We start from the raw sequence: 20,914 nt of genomic DNA on the forward strand, positions 1-20,914 counted from the left end.
AAAACCCCTGGTGCGGAATCATCCCAGACCTGCCCTTTATGGTCAGGGCACCTGTCACCCTCAGGTTGAGATGGAACCTTGACTTCTTTGAAAGGGACAGCCCAGGAAGACATAGGTTCAACCTCCATGTGTTCATTCTTTGGGGAAAGAGCGAAGTCTCCAATGCCTCAGAAAAGCAACAGAAATAAAGCTGCTGAGCAATGAGGAAGCCAACAAAGCAAAACAAGCAATTCTGTTGCCTGGAAATGCAAAGATCCCATTGGGAAACTAGTCACAGATTCCGTCTTACAAGTTTTGAAAAGAAAATTCAAATGTTCCCACTGTACACACACCTTCCTGCTCTCTCCTTCTGGCTTTGGTAGACTAAACAAACCAAAACAAACCCATGTAGCTGGTGGCAGCCTCTGGGGAGCCTCTACTTGGCTTGCGTCGAGCATGCTGAACTAAAATAGTACCAAACTTCCAGGCAGCTTCCCTTTCTTTCTCCCACTTCTCCTCCCAGCCCTTGCCCAGCCCCAGCTTTCCTCAGCTCAGGCTAAATGGCCATCAATGCCTCAGAGTGTTTCCACATCTCGACTCAGTGGAAGAGATCTGCCAACTACCTGCTTGTCCCCTTCCAGACACAAATGTGCCCCAAAGCAAAATGTGCAACTAAAGAAAATTCTAAAGAGAATGAATACCCCTCAGTCGCTTAAATGCCTATTAGTTGCCTTTTACTAATTATGTACAACCTGTAGAGGTGCCACCTTCGGGCCTCACTGTTATGGCCTGTGATCCATGCCTGTCTGACTGAGCTGAGCTTGGACATCACAGAGAACTTCAGTAGGACTTTGCAAGCAACATGAGCTAAACAGAAATTAGAGGAAGCAAAGGGGAAGCAAATAAAAGTGAATTCTCTCATTTCTCAAATGTTAAGAGATGATAATGTCGCAGCTATTACTGGGGCTTAGAATCAACAAAGAAACACTATTTTGGCTTTTTATCTTCACTTGCAAGTTTTTATACTTAAAGCAAATTTCTTGGAGGATTTGCTATAATTCTTCTAATTTATTTTTTATCGATAGACAGTAGGAAGTTTCCTTCATTTCACAAATTACCTGAGGAAAGGGAAGAGATTTTAGAAGTCAAGGATTATCTTGGAATTAACCATCCATTACTCCAATGGATGGAGAGAAAAAAGGGAGCAATGCTGAGGGAAAAATGCCAAACAGTGGGTTTAAGAATGTAGCAATGCAAAACAGTTATAACTTGCAAGTTAATTATAACACCTGGTGGGAGGGTCATTTCTGTCCCACGAGGCTGACCAATAGCCGCTGAGTTGGAGCGCTCACAAAGGCCAGGATACGTGTAAAGTGGGAGCGGATCATGGAAGGCTTAAAGGCAGGAGAGGGCTCCTCTCCTTCCTGGAACACAATGGTGACGATATCGTTCCCGATGTGGCGCTTCCTTTCCACCTGGATGTGAGCATAAATAACATCACTGAGAAGGTCGTTCAAACACAGCTCAGACTTAAAGAAAACTAACAGTACGACCAACCACAACGATCACAGAGCCCAAACTTCAGCTGTCTTTGACCTCTTGTGTCCCATATTTTATCAGCCATCTCCTGGCTCCACTCTGCCACTCCCTTCCCAGTTCAGGCCTCATGTCCTCGTCTACTATCAGCAGAAGCCTCCTAACCAGCCTCCTTGTCTCCATTCTCTCCCATTTTACTTTTCTGATCATGATCATCTTCATTCATCATCTCCTCAGTCACACAAAGGAGGATGCCTTGCAGGAAGTGACTCTTGGCCACTGAAGCCGTCTGCCCAGGCCTGGGCACTTCCTGCTTCACCTGTCCCCTCCTAGAGCTAGCCTCCTGAAGCCAGAACAAGCTAAAAGCTCCAGAGGGTCTCCACTGCCTGTAAGACAATCCACCAGCTCCTATCCCAGGCCCCAAACCATCAAACAGAACCAATCCTTCCTGCCCCTTCCGCATGTGCCCAGAGCACCTTTGTTTCTATTCCACGACTGTCACACCACATTTCCACCCACTGACCTGCCATGTCTGCTCCCACTGAAGTGAAATAAGAACTGTAATGCTCAGGAAAAAATCCTTTTTAGCCCTCACATACCCTCTGTTTCTCACAAATCTTTGCTGAACAACTGTGCATTCATGTTTGTGATATTTCTTCATACAGATGCCTTCAATGTGTAAAAAATAAATAAGAATCTAATAAAAAGTTAAATGACACCCCCCCCCCCATCAATCCTTCAAAACCAGCAGCACATGTCTTTGCAAATTGGAACTTTTCCTCTTGAAAATGGCCATTCCCGGGGGGAGTGAGGAGTGTCTCAGGAAGAGTTTTCCCAGCATGGCCCAGCCCAAGCAGACAGCGCTAACCTCCTGTGTTAATCTGAAAAACACTTGTCAACCACCACTCAGAATGCACTTATTTTATGTCCTGGACAAGACACAAGGCCCACTGAGAGAAGTCACAGAGAAAAGGCAGCGTATATGCAGAACAGTCTCTCAGGAGTCCGTGAAACAGTTCACACACGCAGATACACACATGCTCACACACAGACACGCACGTGCACTGTTACCTCTGACCCTTTATTACTTTACAGGGTGGTGTCAGTGAGGATAGATGTCCCTAAGGCTTGTGGAAAGTTCAAGTAAAGAGACTGCAAACAGCACCCTGAACTGGTGCCTGAAGTCCAGCTCTGCTGTGAGTATCTACATCTCTTAACTCTATGAAATGAGACGGTGCTTTCTGCAGTCAGTCATTATTTGAGGGTCTGCATCCTCAGATTGTGTGTTCACATGTACCTGCTGCTTGTTCTCTTTGGAATATGGCAGCATGGTGGAGACGTGGAACATGATCTCGTGGCCTTGGTATACAGTATAAACCGAATGTATCCCTGTGGTATCATCTGTAAAATATGAACATGCATCAAGTGAGTGCAGAGAATTCTGGGACCAGAAGAAAATAGTCTCTCTGTGCAGACAAGGGGAACAGAGCACACAATCAGCACGGTCCCTAAGATCACTTTGGATTATCCACCTGAAGGGAAGCAACAGTATAGACCCTGCCCATGTGGACAGACCTCTCCCTCCCCCTCTCAGCTTGCTTGCTGTCTAATTTGGGCCTTGCCTCAGAGTAGAGGACACCATGAGAAGTCTGGGCCACAAAGGATAGTGTGCTACAATTTCTTGCCTTCTAGTCACTGCTAGTGCACAGGACAAATTAATACAAGGTGACATGCAAATAATGATTGTGTGTGTCCATAAAACAAAAGGAACATAACACTGGCAGAGCTGTACAGCGAGGAGAAGCCCGGGCTTTAGAATTAGGCAGAACTGGGCTCAAGTTCTCATTAGCTATGTTCCATTTAACAAGTCACCTCACCCTCTCTGAGGCCCCGTTTCTTAATTTGAAAATGGAGATAAAAATAGCACGTAGCTGCTAGGGATGCTGACTAGATTCTACTTGCAAAGCGCCAAGCAGGCTGCCTGGCCATGGTAAGGGTTTGGCAGACAGCAGTCCTGACCCCAGCAGAGGCTGAGGGCTGGAGATGGGGGGGGGGTGTGTGTTGAGTGGGCAGGCATTCCAGAGTATTCCACATGCATCTGGGCTTGTTGGGGTGAAGCTGGGGCCTGACATCTGGGGCCAAATGCTTCATCCCACAGCTGCCAGTTAAGCTGCTCCCAGTGCAGGTCTCGCAAACGGCTTAACCTTTCCGGGTTCAGAGCTGACGCCAGCGTGGGCTGGTGGAGAGCTGCGGCTCCCACGGGGTAAGGTACCCGGATCTGAGACCTGTCAAATTTCGGCCAAATGAGCCTCGCATCACCTGCCTGGTTTATCTCAAGGACTGACTGTGAAGAGCAAATAAAACGACAAGTAAAAGCACAGGAAAGAACTAGAAATGCGATGCAATTGGCAGGTAGCTGAAGTGATTCCAAACCCAAACCTGTGATCTTACCTTCACGCCCTCAGACGCCCTCCTCGAGCTGCTTCCCCTCAGCTGCCCAACCGGCAGCCCAGGTGTCCTCTGGTTTCCCTTCCCTCTTCCTCCCCATGTTCAGTCAGCACTGGCAGATGGCGCCAGTTCTACCTTTAGTCCCCTCTTGTCCCTCCCAACCTTCACCCCTCTCCTGCGGGCCCAGCATCAGCTCCTGCTTGGCGGGGGCCCATCTTCCACGTGGCGGCCAGGGGCGCTGAGCAAAGGTGCATTCCGACCCCATCGCGCCCCTGCCTGTACTTAAAACCCTTTCATGACATCAGTCCCATTTGGAATAAAATCCAGAATTATCAATGTGATCCCAAACTCCCTACGGCATCATCCTTCCCCTTCCTCCAGTTCCTCGCCTAGTTCCAGCTGTGAAGGTAGCATCCCAGTTTCTAGAACATACCATGCTCTTTCCTGACTCGGAGACTTCACAAATGTCCTCAGCATTGAATTCTCTTCTCCCCTCAAGGCCATCAAAGTGCTCCTGCTCACTCACCCTCCCTCAGGGAAGACTATTCTCTAGCTAATCCTGGGATTAGTGGTCCCCACCCCACGCACTCAGTACCTTTGCTTCTTAGTTCCTCCTAGACTATTTAATTCTTTGCTAATTATTGCTTAGTGTCTGTATTGTCCACGGAGGCAGGGACTCTGATAGTTTATCCACTGCTGTCCCCAGAGCCTCACACAGTCCTGGCACATAGAGGTGCTCAACGGTGAAGGCTGAGGGGCAGGCCATGGCTCCTGCCACACCTCGGGGCTGTGGGGGCTACTCAGTCTTGCAGAGCTCAACAGAGCCACGAAATGTGTCCAGTGACACCCCCCCCTCCCAGCCTAGGGGTGAAGCTCAAATTCCCTCTTGTCCTCTCTCCCCATCTTGGGTATAAACTGAAATACGGATCAGGCTGATGACAAAATTTCTATAAATCATAGCAGAAGAAACCCGGAGGCAAGCTTACTTTTGGTGTCCAGACCGCCACGGTAGCCTGTCCAGCCCTTGAGAGTGACAGTGTCACCCAGGAGGTTTAAAAATTTCTGAAAAGCATCGCTTCCGATTTCTGCAGGGAGAGGTAAAGTGTGAACAAGGTATGGTAGCAACAAGTCCTCGTTTGCTACCTGAAGTCACGTGAAAACGAACCAGCTCTGTAGCTGAGTGCGGCAGAAGAGAATGTTTCCTCCCAGAGCCCAGGCAGGAGGGCCCTCCATTCCCAGGAACCCCAGGGAAGGGAAACCACAGGACCAGACCAACCAACCTTCCCCCTGCCGGGCTGCGGCCACAGGGGTCTCGCATTGCGAGATGAAAACATTATTACTGTTTCCATGAATAATAAACAGGTGTTGAACATGAAAAGTGCTGAAGAGCAGGAAATGACAGCATTTATAATTCTCCCGACCCTGAAAACCACAGAGAAAACCCTCCTCGGCTCCTGGGACTATGCAGAACCAGCATCTTCCAATCACATGTGATTTCCCACTTAGACTGCCTCTCTGATGCCAACGCCTGGGACAAATTAAGTGACTGGTACATACTTATCAAATGAATAAACCTGGGCGACATCTGCCTTACAAAATTTACCCTGGAAATGTACCCCACATTTCATAAAACTACTGGCTGTTTCTTTGCATTAAAGGCTCCAACTCGACTGGCAAGTTTGGTTTGGACGTCAGAACTGCCAAGGAGGAAGAGGGTTCCGTGAGCAGAGAGGAGGGGACACTCACCATTGCTGAACATCTCGTCGTCAGTGAGCTGCCCGTCTTTGGCAAAAAGAACCCCAAACTTGAAATTCACAGAGCCCTTATGATAAGACAACAAAAGGTGGGGACTTTAATTTCATCATTAAAACACACACAGTCATGAGACGTGCTGTCGTTAAGTAGGGAAACGGCCGTGACAGAATGGACCCTGGGGGACTACTTCCTCCCCTCTAGCTCAATTTTGACCAATATGAAGAGCAATCAATCCTGTATTTTTATAGATTTTTACAGTGTACAAGTGAAACTCTATGCTTTTTTGTGAGTTCATTCATCTGTAGTGGCATCTGCAGGGGGCCCAGTTCACTCTGCAGCAAAACAAAGTTGAAGATAAATAGCCAGAACCCACAGGACTGGTGCCATCTTCAGACCAGCCCACCCGCAGCAGCGCAGACCCCGTCAGCACAGAAGAGCTCAGTGCAATCAAAACTCAACACGGCAGTCTTAGGCTGGAACCTGGGGACTCTTGTAGAAATACAGATGGAAACTGCAGGCAATTTATTTGACAAGATCATTTCCCCCGATTCCTAAAGATATTTAATCTCAAGAAGTCACTTGTGTTACTTTTATTTTTGGCCTTTTACAAACTACACATGGAGTTCACGAACTCTTTAGCAACAAGCACAATTCACACATGGATTAGATATAGATAAAAACATACATGTCTCCCTTTGCCCACTCCCTCCGCATCCCACCCTCCACGTCCACTCTCCTGCCCCAATCACTCCCCCCTGAGGTCTGGGTGCATCCTTCCAGCCCCCTTCTCTGCATTTACATCACCATGCTCAGGAAGCAGCTGAGATGTCACTCCCCAGAGAGACCTTCCTTGTTTGTTCATGTAGGAAACCAGCTCCTCCTCCCTAGCACCTACCTTGTTCTACTTCTTCACAGCTCCTGGGCTATTGATATCGCCATGTTTATGTTTGTCTGTTCTCCTGCTTCATGTCTTACCCACCCCACCGTAAGGCCATGAAAACAGGACCCTGTATTGTCCTAATCCGGTAAGGGTGTGGCCCCGAGGACACCTGGGAAGAGCATCCCAGCGGGGGAAGAGCAGGCTCTTCCTGAGAAGGTGGAAGAAGTCAGTATGGACAGTGTGGAGTCGAGGACTGGGGAGGCGGCATGGCCAGGTCACACGGGCCCCAGCAGGCCGTGACAAGCAGACTGGGCTCTACTAGAGTGGGATGGGAAACCATCAGTTTTGAGCATAGGAATGGCCTGATGTGACATGTTTTGAAAGGACCATTTGGATACTATGTAGAAACTAGAATAGAGGCAAGAGTGGAAACACTGCAGAGTCCAGGCAAGAGATGATGGCGGCGGTGTCAATGAATGAGATATATTTCGAAGCAGTGTCAACAGGATGTGCTGATGGATCAGACATGGGCTATGAGAGAGAGAGAGGTGTTAGGATATTTCCAAGTTTGGCCTGAGCAACTGGACGAATGATATTGCCATGTACTGAGAGGCATGCACAAACTATGATTTATTCACTCAAATTGCCTATTTATAATATTTTAGGTATTTCCCTGTTATTTATGTACTTAGAAAACCCATAACCCATTAAGTGGGACAACAAGGACTGGAAACACACAAATAAACATGGCATCCTGTAAACCGAGTGTGGAATAAAGCGAAGACTCCAGATTTTGAACAGAATGAAAATTAAAACCTTGTTACCTGCAGTGATCACAAGGTTAAAACTTGAATATTCCCAAGCAGATTTAAGTAGCTTGCTTGCTTTTATATCTTTCTAGCTGGCTGCATGGAAAATTCTGAACTACGCCTTGAGAAACCATGTCAGGAAACAGACTCCTCACACTGTGCAATTCCACGGAGAGATTTGACAGAAAGGAGAAGCACGTTTATAAACAGGAGGCAGAGCACAGGGATGGGCAGCTCATCCAGTGACTCACCTCTTGTTCCTCAAGAACCAGCAGGTCCTGTCAAATAAAGTTGGAAAAGTTATGTCCGTGTTTAACAGTGATCGTTTTATTTTGACGTTCTATGAAAGCCAAGCTTTAATTTACTAAGGTTTACACCACTCCTCCCCCTCTCAGAAGTGCTTTCAAAATTCAGACTTAGCTCTATAGATTTTTATAAAATACCTGGTCATTTCAGAAAGTCATATTATCTGGAAACAAAGACGGTGTTCAGCTATGGGAAGAAACAGAGACGCCTGGGCTTCCCTGTCTGAAGCAGCCTACCGCACACTGCTTCTGGGAAGGTTTTGGCCAAGAAAATGTTGCTATAGCAGAGCAGCCGGAAACAGATAAATAACATTTTAAAGTAGCACCAGTCACCTTCCCACTTGGTGGAAAGAGGCCTTTTTTATAATGCAGGTGGCTTATTTTCTGTTTACCTTTTGGATCCAGGGAGTTGTAAGAACTCTTTGCCCTAAACCCAAAGCCTGCTGGCTGCTCAAGGTTGCCTAAGGGAAGTCTCCGGAAACCTAATGAGAGCTGGAAACTTGCTGCTGCTGACACACATGGGATAGCGCACAGTAGGGACAGCTCAGGAACACTTGTTAAGGGAAAGACAGCTAAGGCACGAATGTAAGAACAGCATGAAAGTCTTTGCTATGCTGCAACCAGGCAGAGGTTGCTCTGTCTCGTTTACTTGTCCTCTTTGATTTTATGGAGAGAGCGGGTAAGGGCGGCCGGGCAGAGGTGCCTCAGCAGGAGCTGCAGAAGAAGCACCAGTGGTTCCAAGGGTTTGGGTGCCCAGTGTCTAGGGGTCATGTCCCAGCTCCAAGGAAAGGATTAAGAATAATAAGCCATCCAAATGAAGTACTAAAGGCACACGGTACTGGCATATTTATTGTTCTAATTTGTTTTTAAGTTTGCTATAAAAATTACTTAAAAGCATAGCATGGCTTACAATTGCTTCAAATTGAACCTCACATACCTGGTTCAGTTCCTTTTGGGGCTGAATCAGGGTACAAATACTATTTTAACAATGAAATTAAAACCAAAGATATTATAGGAGTTCACAACTCTACATTTGGGGTAAGCCGAGTTGCGAGCTGATAGCTTTATTTTACAAGCTAACTGTATTTTAAGGTAATCCAGCAAAGACTGCTCACCCTTCCATCTGCCCCCTCATGTGTCTGAGTTACTCCCCCAGGAGGCAGGTTTAAGCGCGAAGCCCCTCTGCAGAAAGACTCTCCCTGGATGGAATCCCAACCTGCGTCTCCAGCCTGGCGTCCCTGCCTCCCTGACACATAGCTGGCCTGCTACTAACCATGGCCGTGTTTATGTTTCAAGGGGAGAGTTTCAAAGCTAAACTGATTGCAACTGCAGGACAAACGTTTGGTTGACATTTTCCTGACAGGCTATCACCTAGCTTATGACTCACGTGCTTTTCTTTCAATGCAGACTGTTTTCTCTTAACAGTAAGTCCAAAGAGAACAGGATGGCTTTCTGTACACCCTCTGGCCTCTATGAGACCCAGCACAGCATTCCACCTGACTTAGAGCCTGATAGGCACATTTCATATTTTATTAATTAAAAAAATCTCACTTTCCACATAATTCCACATCACTCAGTAAAAGGAATGGCTTATAGGCCAATAAGATCCTTTGAACACACACCTTTTGGTTCATGGATGGAGGACCATATCCTTCAGAGGTTCTTAGCTGTGGCTATGCCTAAAATTCCTGGCCACTACCTTGGCCCTGGCCTATCAGAATCTCAGATGTGAGTTCTCCATGATGCTGTTTTCAAAGCTCCACAGGTGATGCTGGTAGGTGCCCTCAGCTAAGGATCAACGCTGATCTGTCAGTTCTAACCTAACACTGATCCAATTGATAAATTATGAAGCATAAAGCTCTGTTACCTTCTGTATCTCAGGATGGAAAATTTCCCTGGGGCCTTTTTCAAATTTGTCCAGGTTCATGGCACTGAAACAGAATGGACAGAATGAGGCTCAGTGTGGCGGAAACTAAAATCACATGGAACAAGTCGCAGTTCTTTAGAGAAGCTAAACAATATCCCCTAGAAAATCATGGAAGGGCCCGGCCCACAGGAGACCCAGACCAACAAAGGAGGAGTCGATGAATAACTATGTGAACGTATGACAGTAACCAAATACCACACTCTGCTTTCCTTATATAACTGTCCTCCAGTGACACCGATGATAAGAGAGGAAGGGAGGGATCAAGAGCATTTGTTTCGGGCAAACTTGACTAATCTTCATGATTCTTACTTTTATTTCCTAAAAAAGTGCCTCACTGACATTGACAGAGCAAGTCTGGACAAAGTGAGATGTAATTAAGATACCTGCTAGATCTTCCTTCCTTTGGTAATTCCTCTGCCACTGAGGGCAAAGGACCGTCACGTCCTTAACAAGGTTGCTCTCTGTTTTACTCTGGACAAGCACTGTGGATTTCCCTTAGCCTAAGTCCCGAGGGAGGGCAAACAAGGCCACTGAACTGGAGGATCTCTGTTTATAAGTGAAAGGTAAAAATAAGAGCTAATATTATAGCATACTACTTATTCCAGGCCCTCTGCTAAACATTCTACATGGTCTGTCTCATTTAGTCTCTGTGATTCAAGTACTAGTTTATCCCCATTTTAAAGATGAGGAAATTGAGGCTCAGTCCAGGATGACAAAGCTGTTAAGCAATAGAGCCAAGATTTGAATCAGGCTTATCCGACACCATAGTATTTATATTTTAATTTCCTTTTAAAATTTCAAGTTCTTGATCGTAACAAGTGAATATAAACTCTTTCAATTGGGAGAAACTGCAGAAGTTTTCACTTTACATATCTTTAAAAATTTTTTTCTTACCAAAGCTTCTTGCTCTGGCTGTGAGCGATGGGCTGAGGGGAGGGCCCTACTCACGTAACTAAATGAAATTGTAACTTCACGAAATCCCTTGTTTTTAAATATAATGAAGAAAGGAGCTGAAGTGACTTCTTCTTAGGGAAAAAGGGTTCTCAACTACCTTAAGCCACTGTAACTCAAAGAGTTACTTTCAAAGCAAGTCAAGATTTAGAAACAGCAAGATACTTCTGTGCTCAACAATATTAACCTCTCCACGGATGCTCTTAACGTGGGCTTCAGACTGAGGAGAAGCATCCAAAGGCTTGGAGCAGAGAGGAGGAGGTTTGCAATTTGGAGACCAAATCAAGCTTGAAAATGAGATAAGAAATTTTTTTACTTCTTAATCTCAGTGCCCTTTCATCAGCCAGATGCAATCCTAGCAGCTGGAGTCGAGTCTGTCACTCTAAGGGACCCTTTGGCAGCTGTGAGCTGTGGCTGGGAATACTGAAAACACCACCCCTGCCACCAGCTAGGCCGCAGCAGAAGAAAGAATGAACCAGAGGCCCCTGGGATAAGTTTTCACATCCCCAGGTAGGCCAGTCGTGGTCGACAGCCATGCCCCGGAGCCATGGGAGCCTGGGCTTCAATCCCAGCTCCCGGTTCCCGAGCTGTGGCCTCTGTCAAATCCCTGCATCTCTCGGGCTCTGCCTCCTCTTACTGGAATGGACAGCAGATCTCTGTGGAGCTGGTTTAAAGATTTACTGAGAGATGTTTGTAAAGCATTTGGCACAGCGCCTGACAAACAGAAGCTGCTGCTATTGTCACGTCGTATCCTAGCTGGTGACAAAGCAATGGGCCCAGTCTGAGGGGTGGCACTCCGAGGGGAGACTGCCACCCCACCCGAGAGGCGGCGGGCGCTCCGTGCTCACCCGCTTCTCCGCTGGTGAGGAGTGAGGACAGTGCTGCCTGAGAAGCATTTGCTGACATCAGAGATTCTATTTCAGAGCAGAAACATGAAAGGAAAACTATTTCCTGATTTTCCTTATGAAACTAAAGTACCCAAACGCATGCGAGGAGCAACAAGCAGGCAGCTAACGTGATCCTGAGATGCTGAGAGCGATGCTTGAAACCAGCCTGACCGGATCGGGGCTCATTTCCTCACACATGAGCTGTGTGACTCTGGCTGGCTCAGAGCCTCCACTTCCTCGTCTATAAAATGGGGACTGTAACAGTACCTGCCTTGTGGGGTTGCTGCGAAGATCACGTGAGCTAATGCATGTCAAGTGCTTAGGAGAATGCCTGGTACAGCCAAGGCTCCAGAAGATAGAAAGCTAACAGAATGCTCCCAGGAAAAGACACGTGTACAGGCCCCTGGTGCTGGGTTTCTATTCAGAAGTACTCACCTTAAGATGGACTTCACAGACAGAGTTTTGGTGGGACTGTAGGGAAGGCATAGTTTCTGGGTACCCTGGAAAGTCAAAGCACCCAATCAGTGAGAAGATGGCAATTTCCATCTCTGAAAGAGCCTCCCCTGGTGGTTTAAAAGAAACCCCTGTCCGGTCTTTCTGTTTTTCCTCCAGCGGGCGTGCATACGAATAAACACATTCTGTGATGGGAAACCTCGCTCAGGCTGGACCGCGTCTCCCCCAGCCCCAGCCCCAGCCCCAGCCCCAGCCCCAGCCCCAGCCCCAGCCCCAGCCCCAGCCCCAGCCCCAGCCCCAGCCCCAGCCCTCACGGGTTTGGGCATTAGGGCTCTCTTCTGTGTGCGGGCTGCCTGATCGCAGGGCCTCAGGTGCTGTGGTCAGCAGACAGGGCATCTGAACCAGATGAGAAGAGGGTTTGGTCTCTGAGCCAAGAGTCAGATCAGCCTTGAAGATCATACAGAAATCACCAGGATCTTTCGGGAGGTGTTGTAATGTGTACTCTTAGATTTACCTGTGTTTACTTATTGGAAATCTGTTTCCTCCTCTCTAAGTGAGTTTCCACTGTGCCTAATGCATAGAATGCACTCAATAAACATTGGTTGACTGAAAGGGAATGAATGAAGGATCCACAAAGCTCGTGGTGAAGAAAAGTATAAATGGCTAGTCCCATGAGCCCTGGGCTTCACCTCCACATGGGCACTTCATGCAGATATTACTGTCCCCTTGGCAGGGTCTGGATCCTCTCTCTGTTCCACACATTCCCCCTCAAGCTGCCCTCGGCTTCTCTGTAGAACTGCCCTTACATCAGATTGTTACCTTAAATCTGCCCAAAAAAAGAAAAAATTCCCGACACACGCCTTGGAAGTTTATGTAAATAGAGGCAGCACAGCACACAGGTGAAGTGGTGAAACTCCAGGCGTAAGCCAGTCACTTACGGTTTTCCTCCACAGGATTGCACGGTACTGAGGGACACGCTGGTTGTTCTGGTCAGAAAGGGTCACGGACAAGAAGAAGGGGCTCTTCTCTGCATCGCTCCCAGTGTAATTCTGATGGACTGGGAGGGAACAGGGTTAGAGCAGTGAAAGTGCAAACGGCCCTTCCAGGCCCTAGAGTATGGACACTTTAGGTGGCATCCAGCCTTCACACGTGCTCAGGGAACAGTAATCCCAACCCAGCTTGAACTAGACCCTGCTCACCTCTAGAATCACGCACTCCCATTCCCCTTGCCAGCCACTGGTTTGGGAATGAACCAGTCGCTGACCTAATTCTGTGACCTAATCCTGGCCAATGTGACAGGAGGAGAAACATGTCAAGGGGTTTCTAGAAAGGCTTCCTCACTCTGGAGGATGGCCTTCTCTGAACTCTGGGTGGTGGTGTCTAGAAGAGATGCCTGGAATTCCTGCAACCATTTTGTGACCCTGAGGAGGCCCAGCCTTGACATCACAGAGCCCATGAACCCACCAGCCTCAGAGCCTGCCCTCCCTCTGGGTTTCTGCTTAGATCCCTTATTATTTAAGCCAGTTGAGGAAGCTGAGAGCATCTGAACTGATAGCACCATCTTTCTCTAGTCATCACTGCTCCAGGAACTATGTTTTTCAAGCATCTGGGAAACTGACAACTTTCCACTGATTTTTTTCTTTATAACAAAACATGCCTTATCAAATAAGGGAACTTCTTAGCATAGTACAGGATTAGATTTTTTTAAAAAACTGCCTTTTGGGTCTGATCACTCTCATTTTATAGCTCAAGCATCAGATTTTCTATAAACAAGTATACTAGTCTGATAAGAAATTTATCTAACTAATTTCTAACCCCAAAGTAGTGGCTATTCCTCAGTTTCTTTGGTAGTGAGCCACACTCCCGTTTTCTACCTTTCCCTTTATGTTCGCTCGACCCTTGGCTGTAAATGTGCATCGCTCCTAATGGCTGAGCTCCTGCTACGCGCCAGGCATCAGACTTAGTGTGTTTTCTGTATTTCCCGTTCAAACATCTGTCCAAACCTACTAGGTGTGTACTGGTAATACCCTCACTTTACGGATAAGGAAACCAAGTTTCAGAGGCGTAGAGAGTAACAGGTGTGAGGCCCTATGGTTGATAACAGCAGAGCCAGGATTCGAATCCATTCCACGGTCCGCATGGAGGCAGGGGCCGTGCCTGCTTTGCCAGCTCTATACTGGCCCTGGAGCTCAGGGAACCATTTCTTTTCCTCATTACCTTGAATTAAGTGTTCAAAACTCACTACAGACAGGGTGCTTGACTTGTTAAGTCTAAAGTTGTTTTCCATACTGCAAATGCTTCTTATGTCTCAACTCACTAATTCAGATGATCTAATCCCCTTTGATTCCCCAGGGACAAAAACAACTGCCCCCTCCCCCGCCCAAAAATTATGAGACGAAATTGAATCTTCAAATCTACAAAGTTTACTACTGACGCTGGAGTGAAATGGCCTGGCATGAGTGTCCCTAAACTGGTTATTTTCACACATATAGGGTACCAGACTAATTTTCATTTTGAATAGCCTTCCTTCCCAACCACCAGATTGGCATAATTACCTTGTCCTAAAAAATACTTGAAATACCATCTGGTGTGGTATTCTGGATTCTCTAAGTGCACGTCTGTTCTTCGCCAAGTACCTGGCAGAGCAGTTGCATTCTGTAATGGAACAAAGTTGTGCCATTAAGAGGCTTATTTAGAAGTAAACAAGAAGCTGACAATGAACCAGAGGCCAAAGAACAGAAAAGTCATAGTTAAAAGCGTACAAACAGGGCTCTGGCGACATGTTGTTATTAGAAAAGACGTCCAATCTAAATCCGCATCATAGACACATTCTGGGTTGTGGGAAAGGGACCAAGTGAACCAGTGAGCTCAGCTGTTTCCAGCCTGAGTACAACTTGGGTTTAAAGTTTCTCTCCTTTCTGGTCCAAAGCTTCCACAATATTTGGGAGTTGGTGCCCCCTAGAGGACACCCTTCTGTTTGTCACCCTGTAAGGCACACTTCACCTGGAATACATCTCTCCAGCATCTTATATGATTTCATACTCTTGGAAAATTTTAAGAATTTATCATAAAAATAACTCAACTAACATGGAAAATATAATCATAATGAATAATCAGAATCCTCTGTCCAAAGATGATCATTATTAACGATTTGGGTCAACAGGCTTTGAAGATTGCCGAGGGGGTTCAAGGACATGGGAAATGACCCCAGACTCTAGACTTTCTGCCGTCCTCCCCCCTGCCCCCCATGTGAACTGCCAACTGCAGAACGAGTGACACAGGAGGGAGGAGTGGCACTCTGGCTAGTGGTGTGTCCCTATCTCCATCCAATTATGGGTTCTTTTTTAACGATCAAAAGGTTACCTATTTACTTTCATCTTCACTGAATACTTAGCTAAAGTGGGGGGAAAAACCAACACCAAAAAGCTGTGAGTCGCGCAGAGCAACACACCTCCCAGCCCTTGTTAAAAGAGCACATGATGAGGTGCAAAGGCAAGAATATACACAGGAACCAACCAAAGAAATGGACACTAAGCAAAAGGGAAAAGGCCCTCTTCCCAGGGCCCCAGAAGAACGACTCTGTGAGCTCGACTCTCTAATGACATGGAGTAGAAATGGACAGACAGTAAAGGGCACACATCTTACGTGTACATTCTAGGTGAGGAAAAAGAATTGTCCTTCTACTCTCCTGAGTTCTTCTGGCTGGTCGAATAATCAAATCAGCATGAGACAGATTAACAGGAGAAAATAACCAGATTTATTAACATTTGCACATACAGGGGCTTCGTAAGAGTATGGGGCCTGGGGGTGGGGGCAGTTGAGGCGCACCTGCCATCCTGAGCTAAGGAGAAAGGGAAGGGAGGCAATTCAGGTGGCTAAGAAAGGGGGAATCTGGTAAACAAATTCTTGCTGGGTCACCCAGAATCAATGGGACGCAGAAGGAGACCTAACAAACCACTTTCTAGGTTCCTCCCTGTCTGCCACTCTTAATTCATGTTATGCTAAGGTGATCTCCCTTCCTGGAGCAGGCTTTTCTAAAGAATTCCTTTAGGCAGGTGAAGGGGAAGGAAAAAGCTCTTCTTGAGTCTTTTTCCTTAAAAATAACCAGCTGAAAATAATCAATATCCACAAAAAGGCATATCTTGGGGATGGCAAAGCTCTGTTCCCCCTAAACAGCTAAATAACTTAAAAAGTAAGTATACAACTTTATCATCACTACCTAGATCAAGACAGAAAACATTTTTGATGCCCCAGAGGGCGCCTCCATCATTTTCCCAGTCAATGCCCACCCACACTCCAACAGGTAACCATCAACCATGGATTCGTTTTACCCACTCTTGAACTTCATAGAATGAAGTCATACTGTGTGTGTGCATTTGAGCCAGGCTTTTTGTCCTTCAGTATCCTGTCTGTGACATTCATCCATGTTACGGGTCCAGCAGGAGTTCACTCCTTCCCATGGCCACGTCGCAGTCCACAGTCTGGATGCCACAGTTTATAGATTCATTCTTCAGTTGGTGGACATATGGACTATTTCCAGTTTTGGTTATTACAAATAAAGCCACTCTGACAATTCTGTGTGTGTCTGTTGGGGGACATAAGCACTCATTTCTGTTGGGGATAATCCTGGGACATGAGATGCAGATGCTCCGGTTTGCAGATGCTGCCAACTGTTTTCCTAAGAGGACACACCAGCTGACGCTATTAGCAATATAAATGGGTTGCTCCACATCCTCTCACCAGCTCCCAGCCTTTCGCCTTGTGTTTTAGCAGTTCTGGAGTGGGTGTAGTAGGACCTAACTTTGGTTTTAAATTTTCAATAATTCCTAACTATTCTGAGGCTGTCCTATTTTGCAGGGGGTTTCAGAAACACAGAAGGTTTGTCTGCAGCACTTCCAGGTGACAGGGGAACACATTATTTATTTGACATCAACAAGAAAATCAGGGGGAAATATTCTGATGAGCACGTTTTCCAGACAACTCACGTTTAACACTGCAAACACCCACACTTATTTCATGCCATTTTAGATAATCGTTTGCTAAGAATAATTATGGAGAGTCAGGAGGCTGAATTCTTCTGCATTGCAGACAGGCCTGGGTGTGCCCACAGTGCTGAAGGAGTCCTGAGACTAAGCCACCCAGAGCACGTCTGCATCGGAGTCCAAAGCCCACAGAAGCTCCTGTTGTCTTCATTGTCTTTTTTATCCTGTTTATACTTGTGGGATGTGAAGGAGGAAGACTGCATCTGGCAAAGATATTTTGAACTTAGTTGAAATCCATGTATTACATCCTCATGTAATCTGAGTGTCCTCTAATACTTGCCTTTAAGCAGGGGAGTCACACAACACTCAGGCTACAAATCAGATGCTCGGTTCATCGAACGCCTGTGGTTTTCCAGTCTCTTCTAGAGTGAGTTCAATGAATGAGTGGATACGTTTAAATAAACTGACTTTACTTCAGTTTCTGGGTTAAATTGCTGAGAGCACACTGCTAGTAAAGAAGACGGATTTTTAAAAATTAAACTAAAATTTTTTGAATTGCAGATATATATAAACTGCTTGAAAAAAATGAAATCACAAATTAAAATTCTTTTCTGTGCCCATCCTCCACGCCCCAGCTCACTTCATTTCCCTATAATAACCACGCTACCAGATTGGTATGGGTAGTCCCAGATCTTTTTAAGCATTTACAAAGATGAGCTTACTTTATACAAAAATACACGCATCCACACTCATACACACACACCTATATACATACACACATATACATATACACATATACATATACACACACATTCCCATATATACATATCATTTGCTTTCATGAGACAGTTGTATAGATATTATACTGAAACTTTTTTTCACTAAAGAAAATATCTCAGAAATACTGCCATGTCAGTACATATACACCTACCTTGTTCTTTGTAACAACTATGCAGATTTTTTGAATTAAGCACTGTAGCTGAGTATAGACGTATAAAAATGTAAGGAGCAGAGAAGGGCCTAAAGTGGAAAGTCAGGGTCCTCCAACTCCTTTCCTGACTCCATCTCATTCTCCACAAGAAATTACTATTCAATTCTTAGGTGCCTTTTGGAAACTTTTAAATATACTGACAAGCATATTTATTTCTCTTTGTTGTTTTTAAGGAAATGGGATGATATCACACAAATCATTCTGGAACTTGCTTTTCTGTCTAATGCTCTATCTGAAACATTTTTCTATGGTATCACATCTATCTCCGCCTCACCTTTCTAGCAGCTGCTAAGCATTCCACTGTATAAATGTACCATAATTTCCATAATTACTCCTCTACTGATGGAAACTGAGATAGTTTCCAGATGTGTGTTTTTTCTATTTTAAATAATGCTACCATACACATCCTAACAGCAGAACTGCTGGCTAAATGCTATATGCATTTTTAATTACTGCTAATTGCCCTCCCAAAAGACTTTACTCATTTACATATCCCCCAACAGCCTCCAGAGAATCCTCCCAGTACCGATGCCGAGGAAGGCAGATTTGTAAAGAGCTAAAGACCGTCCCCTGCCCTGCCCTGCCAGATACTAATTGATATACAAGTGAGCTGTAAGGGAGGTCTCCTGCGAGCCACCGAGGGTCACACTCATTTTAATTAATAATCAGAATGAGCACACAGATGGCAGAAGAAGCACAAGGTAATCTAAAGCTTCGTGGGGGGTGGGCTAATGGGACAGGTGACAGAACCAAGATGTCAAAAAAACTCTTGACAATTAGCGATTACGGGACACACTGAGGAGATTTGATTCAGTGGACAATGCAAAACCCTACACTTAGATGCCAATACAAACTGTAGGGACAAAGTACAGGGTGGGGAAGGGCGTCTGCGACAAGGCAGGCGCTTGGCCCCATTCTACCCACGAGGTAGAAATGGAGGCTCACAGACCTTGTCATAAATGGTAAGTGGTAGAGCTGAGGTCTGAACCCAGGTTCACTTGACTCCAGAATTATCCCTGCTACACCATGATGTCGCCTCACATCACAGCTAAATAGCAGCACAGGTGAAAAAAGACTGGGGTGGGGGTAGGGTGCTGTGGTTCACAGTGAGTCATCAGGCTTCATAAAAAGGGGAGAGCGCCCCGGCAAGGCAGGGGCCAGCCTGCTCCCCTCGGCGGCTGTGGGGGCCCCGGGCTCAGTTCTGCCCAGTTCAACATAAAAGGCTCACTAATGAGCTCACATGTGTCCAGGGAGCAGCAGGGGGGTGGTGCGTATGACACAGTGTGAAGTTACCGGCCCAACTGAACGGCAGTGGGAACCCGGAGAGGCAACAAAGGCAAAATAGATGGAGGAGACATCATCGAATTTAGAAACTTTCATGCTTCCGAGGACACAATCAAGAAAGTGAAAGGACAACCTATAAACTGAGAGTAAATTTTAGCAAATCATATATCTGATAAGGGTCTAGTGTCCATATTGTACAGAGAATTCTTAAAATTCAATGACAAAAGCAAAAATAACCCAATAGTGAAATGGTTTTGCCCTTTGTTTGGTCATGGGTTTAGGCATTTTTAAGAGTGACAGAGTCTTCTGGTTCACTAACCACTTCGCTAACTCAGAGCAGCCGGTCTTGTTTGTGTCCCTGAGTCTCAGGTCCAGGTCTTCTACCAGGCTGTGCATTAACACTGGCCAGAGCTTTTAACTGGAGACCGTCAGTACAAAACACAGCCACGTGCTCTGATCGGGTGCTCATGCTCAGGGTCTGGCAGAAACAAACTCTGAAACCACATTTGAGCCTTGCTATCGTATTTCCCGGAGAAGCCATCTGACAGGCCCATGTTCTGAATACAGCAGACCAAGTGATTTGTGAAATCAATCACTCTACCAAGTGGAGCCACTCCTGACCAGCACGCCCCACAGATGATTTCCAGTCCCCCAAGGGGTCCCAGAGCATGTCCTCAGGCCGGGCCAGGTGACATCACCGGGTGAGGGCCATGTGGTGATCCTAGGGCCATGTGGAGGCTCAGGCTCTGTCTCCCCTGAGGCATGGCTTTCCTCTGGACACTGGTGCTGGCAGGGCCGAGTGTGCTCCGCGGGTGAGGAAAGGCGAGGAGTTTGTTCATTTCGGGCTGGGCTGAAGTTCTGCCAAGTTTTGGTAGCAGAAGGATTTCTCCGGTACTGAGGTTTTCAAGGCAGAAACTCAGCGTGGTGGCTGCTAGCTTTCTGAGCATGAGAAAAGGAGGGCTTATCGCTTCTGCTCCTGACTTAGCTCCTGGGACCCCCTGGCTGCCCGAGTCTGTGGTGACAGGACTGTCTTGTCTCAGGAGCCGGGCTCCTTGGGGAGGGCTGTTTTCAAGCTTTAGAGGCAAACATCCCTGGAAGTTCCTTCTTCTGTGTGGGCCAGTTGACGTCACTCTGGACAAGAAGTGTGTGGGCACCTATTCAGAGGCACAGCCCGGGAAAACCGCCCTCCTTGCCTCACAGAGCAACGGCGAGGGCAGGCGTCCAGGTAAGAGGGCAGCTCATCAAGGCAAATGCGAAGCGTGAAGCAGGGCAACGGCTTCCGGAAGGCTGGGCCTTTTGAGTTAACCCTAACCCTCCACCAGGAACGCGATGAAGGGACGGTGGGGAGGCAGGGCTGGCTCCGAGGCACCCTTACCACTGCACCCACCCTGCTGTTACTATTACAGCTGCCACTTACTGAAGGCTCACTACATGCCAGGCACAGTGCTAAGGGCTTTCCAAGCTCAGCTCACGGATCCTCTCCACCATCCCGAGACACTTTCCACTGCAGAGATGAAGAACCCGAGGTTCGGAAAGGCTGGGCTACTTGCCCAGGGTCCTACAAGCAGGAGGTGGGGGAGCTGGAGCTCACCCCCAGGCTGGTCTGACGCCAGAGCTGGGGGCTGCTAGGCAGCCCCTCACAGAGGCAGCAAAGGAGAAAAAACTGGGGGACTCACACTGTGCTCTGCAGTTCGGGGGGGACCCTGAGGGATGGGGTGGGCAGGGGA

General features: G+C 46.8%; 1 protein-coding gene across 5 annotated transcripts in view; it reads right to left on the bottom strand.

The window, feature by feature from the left end:
* The window catches only part of GARNL3 (GTPase activating Rap/RanGAP domain like 3), a 94,450-nt gene that overhangs the window by 26,690 nt on the left and 46,846 nt on the right, over nt 1-20,914 (bottom strand). For all 5 annotated transcript variants that reach the window (XM_081151354.1, XM_081151351.1, XM_081151352.1 and 2 more), the window contains 9 exons: nt 14,486-14,585; nt 12,869-12,987; nt 11,913-11,977; nt 9,580-9,643; nt 7,659-7,685; nt 5,710-5,785; nt 4,950-5,048; nt 2,813-2,916; nt 1,346-1,454 (listed from right to left, as the gene is read on the bottom strand). In XM_081151354.1, the coding sequence (XP_081007480.1) occupies nt 1,346-1,454; nt 2,813-2,916; nt 4,950-5,048; nt 5,710-5,785; nt 7,659-7,685; nt 9,580-9,639 (475 nt within the window). In that variant the 5' untranslated portion in view covers nt 9,640-9,643; nt 11,913-11,977; nt 12,869-12,987; nt 14,486-14,585. The remainder of the gene's footprint in view (nt 1-1,345; nt 1,455-2,812; nt 2,917-4,949; nt 5,049-5,709; nt 5,786-7,658; nt 7,686-9,579; nt 9,644-11,912; nt 11,978-12,868; nt 12,988-14,485; nt 14,586-20,914) is intronic.

Source organism: Miniopterus schreibersii, assembly GCF_964146895.1.
Source record: "Miniopterus schreibersii genome assembly, chromosome: 11".
In the NCBI taxonomy this organism is placed as follows: domain Eukaryota; kingdom Metazoa; phylum Chordata; class Mammalia; order Chiroptera; family Miniopteridae; genus Miniopterus; species Miniopterus schreibersii.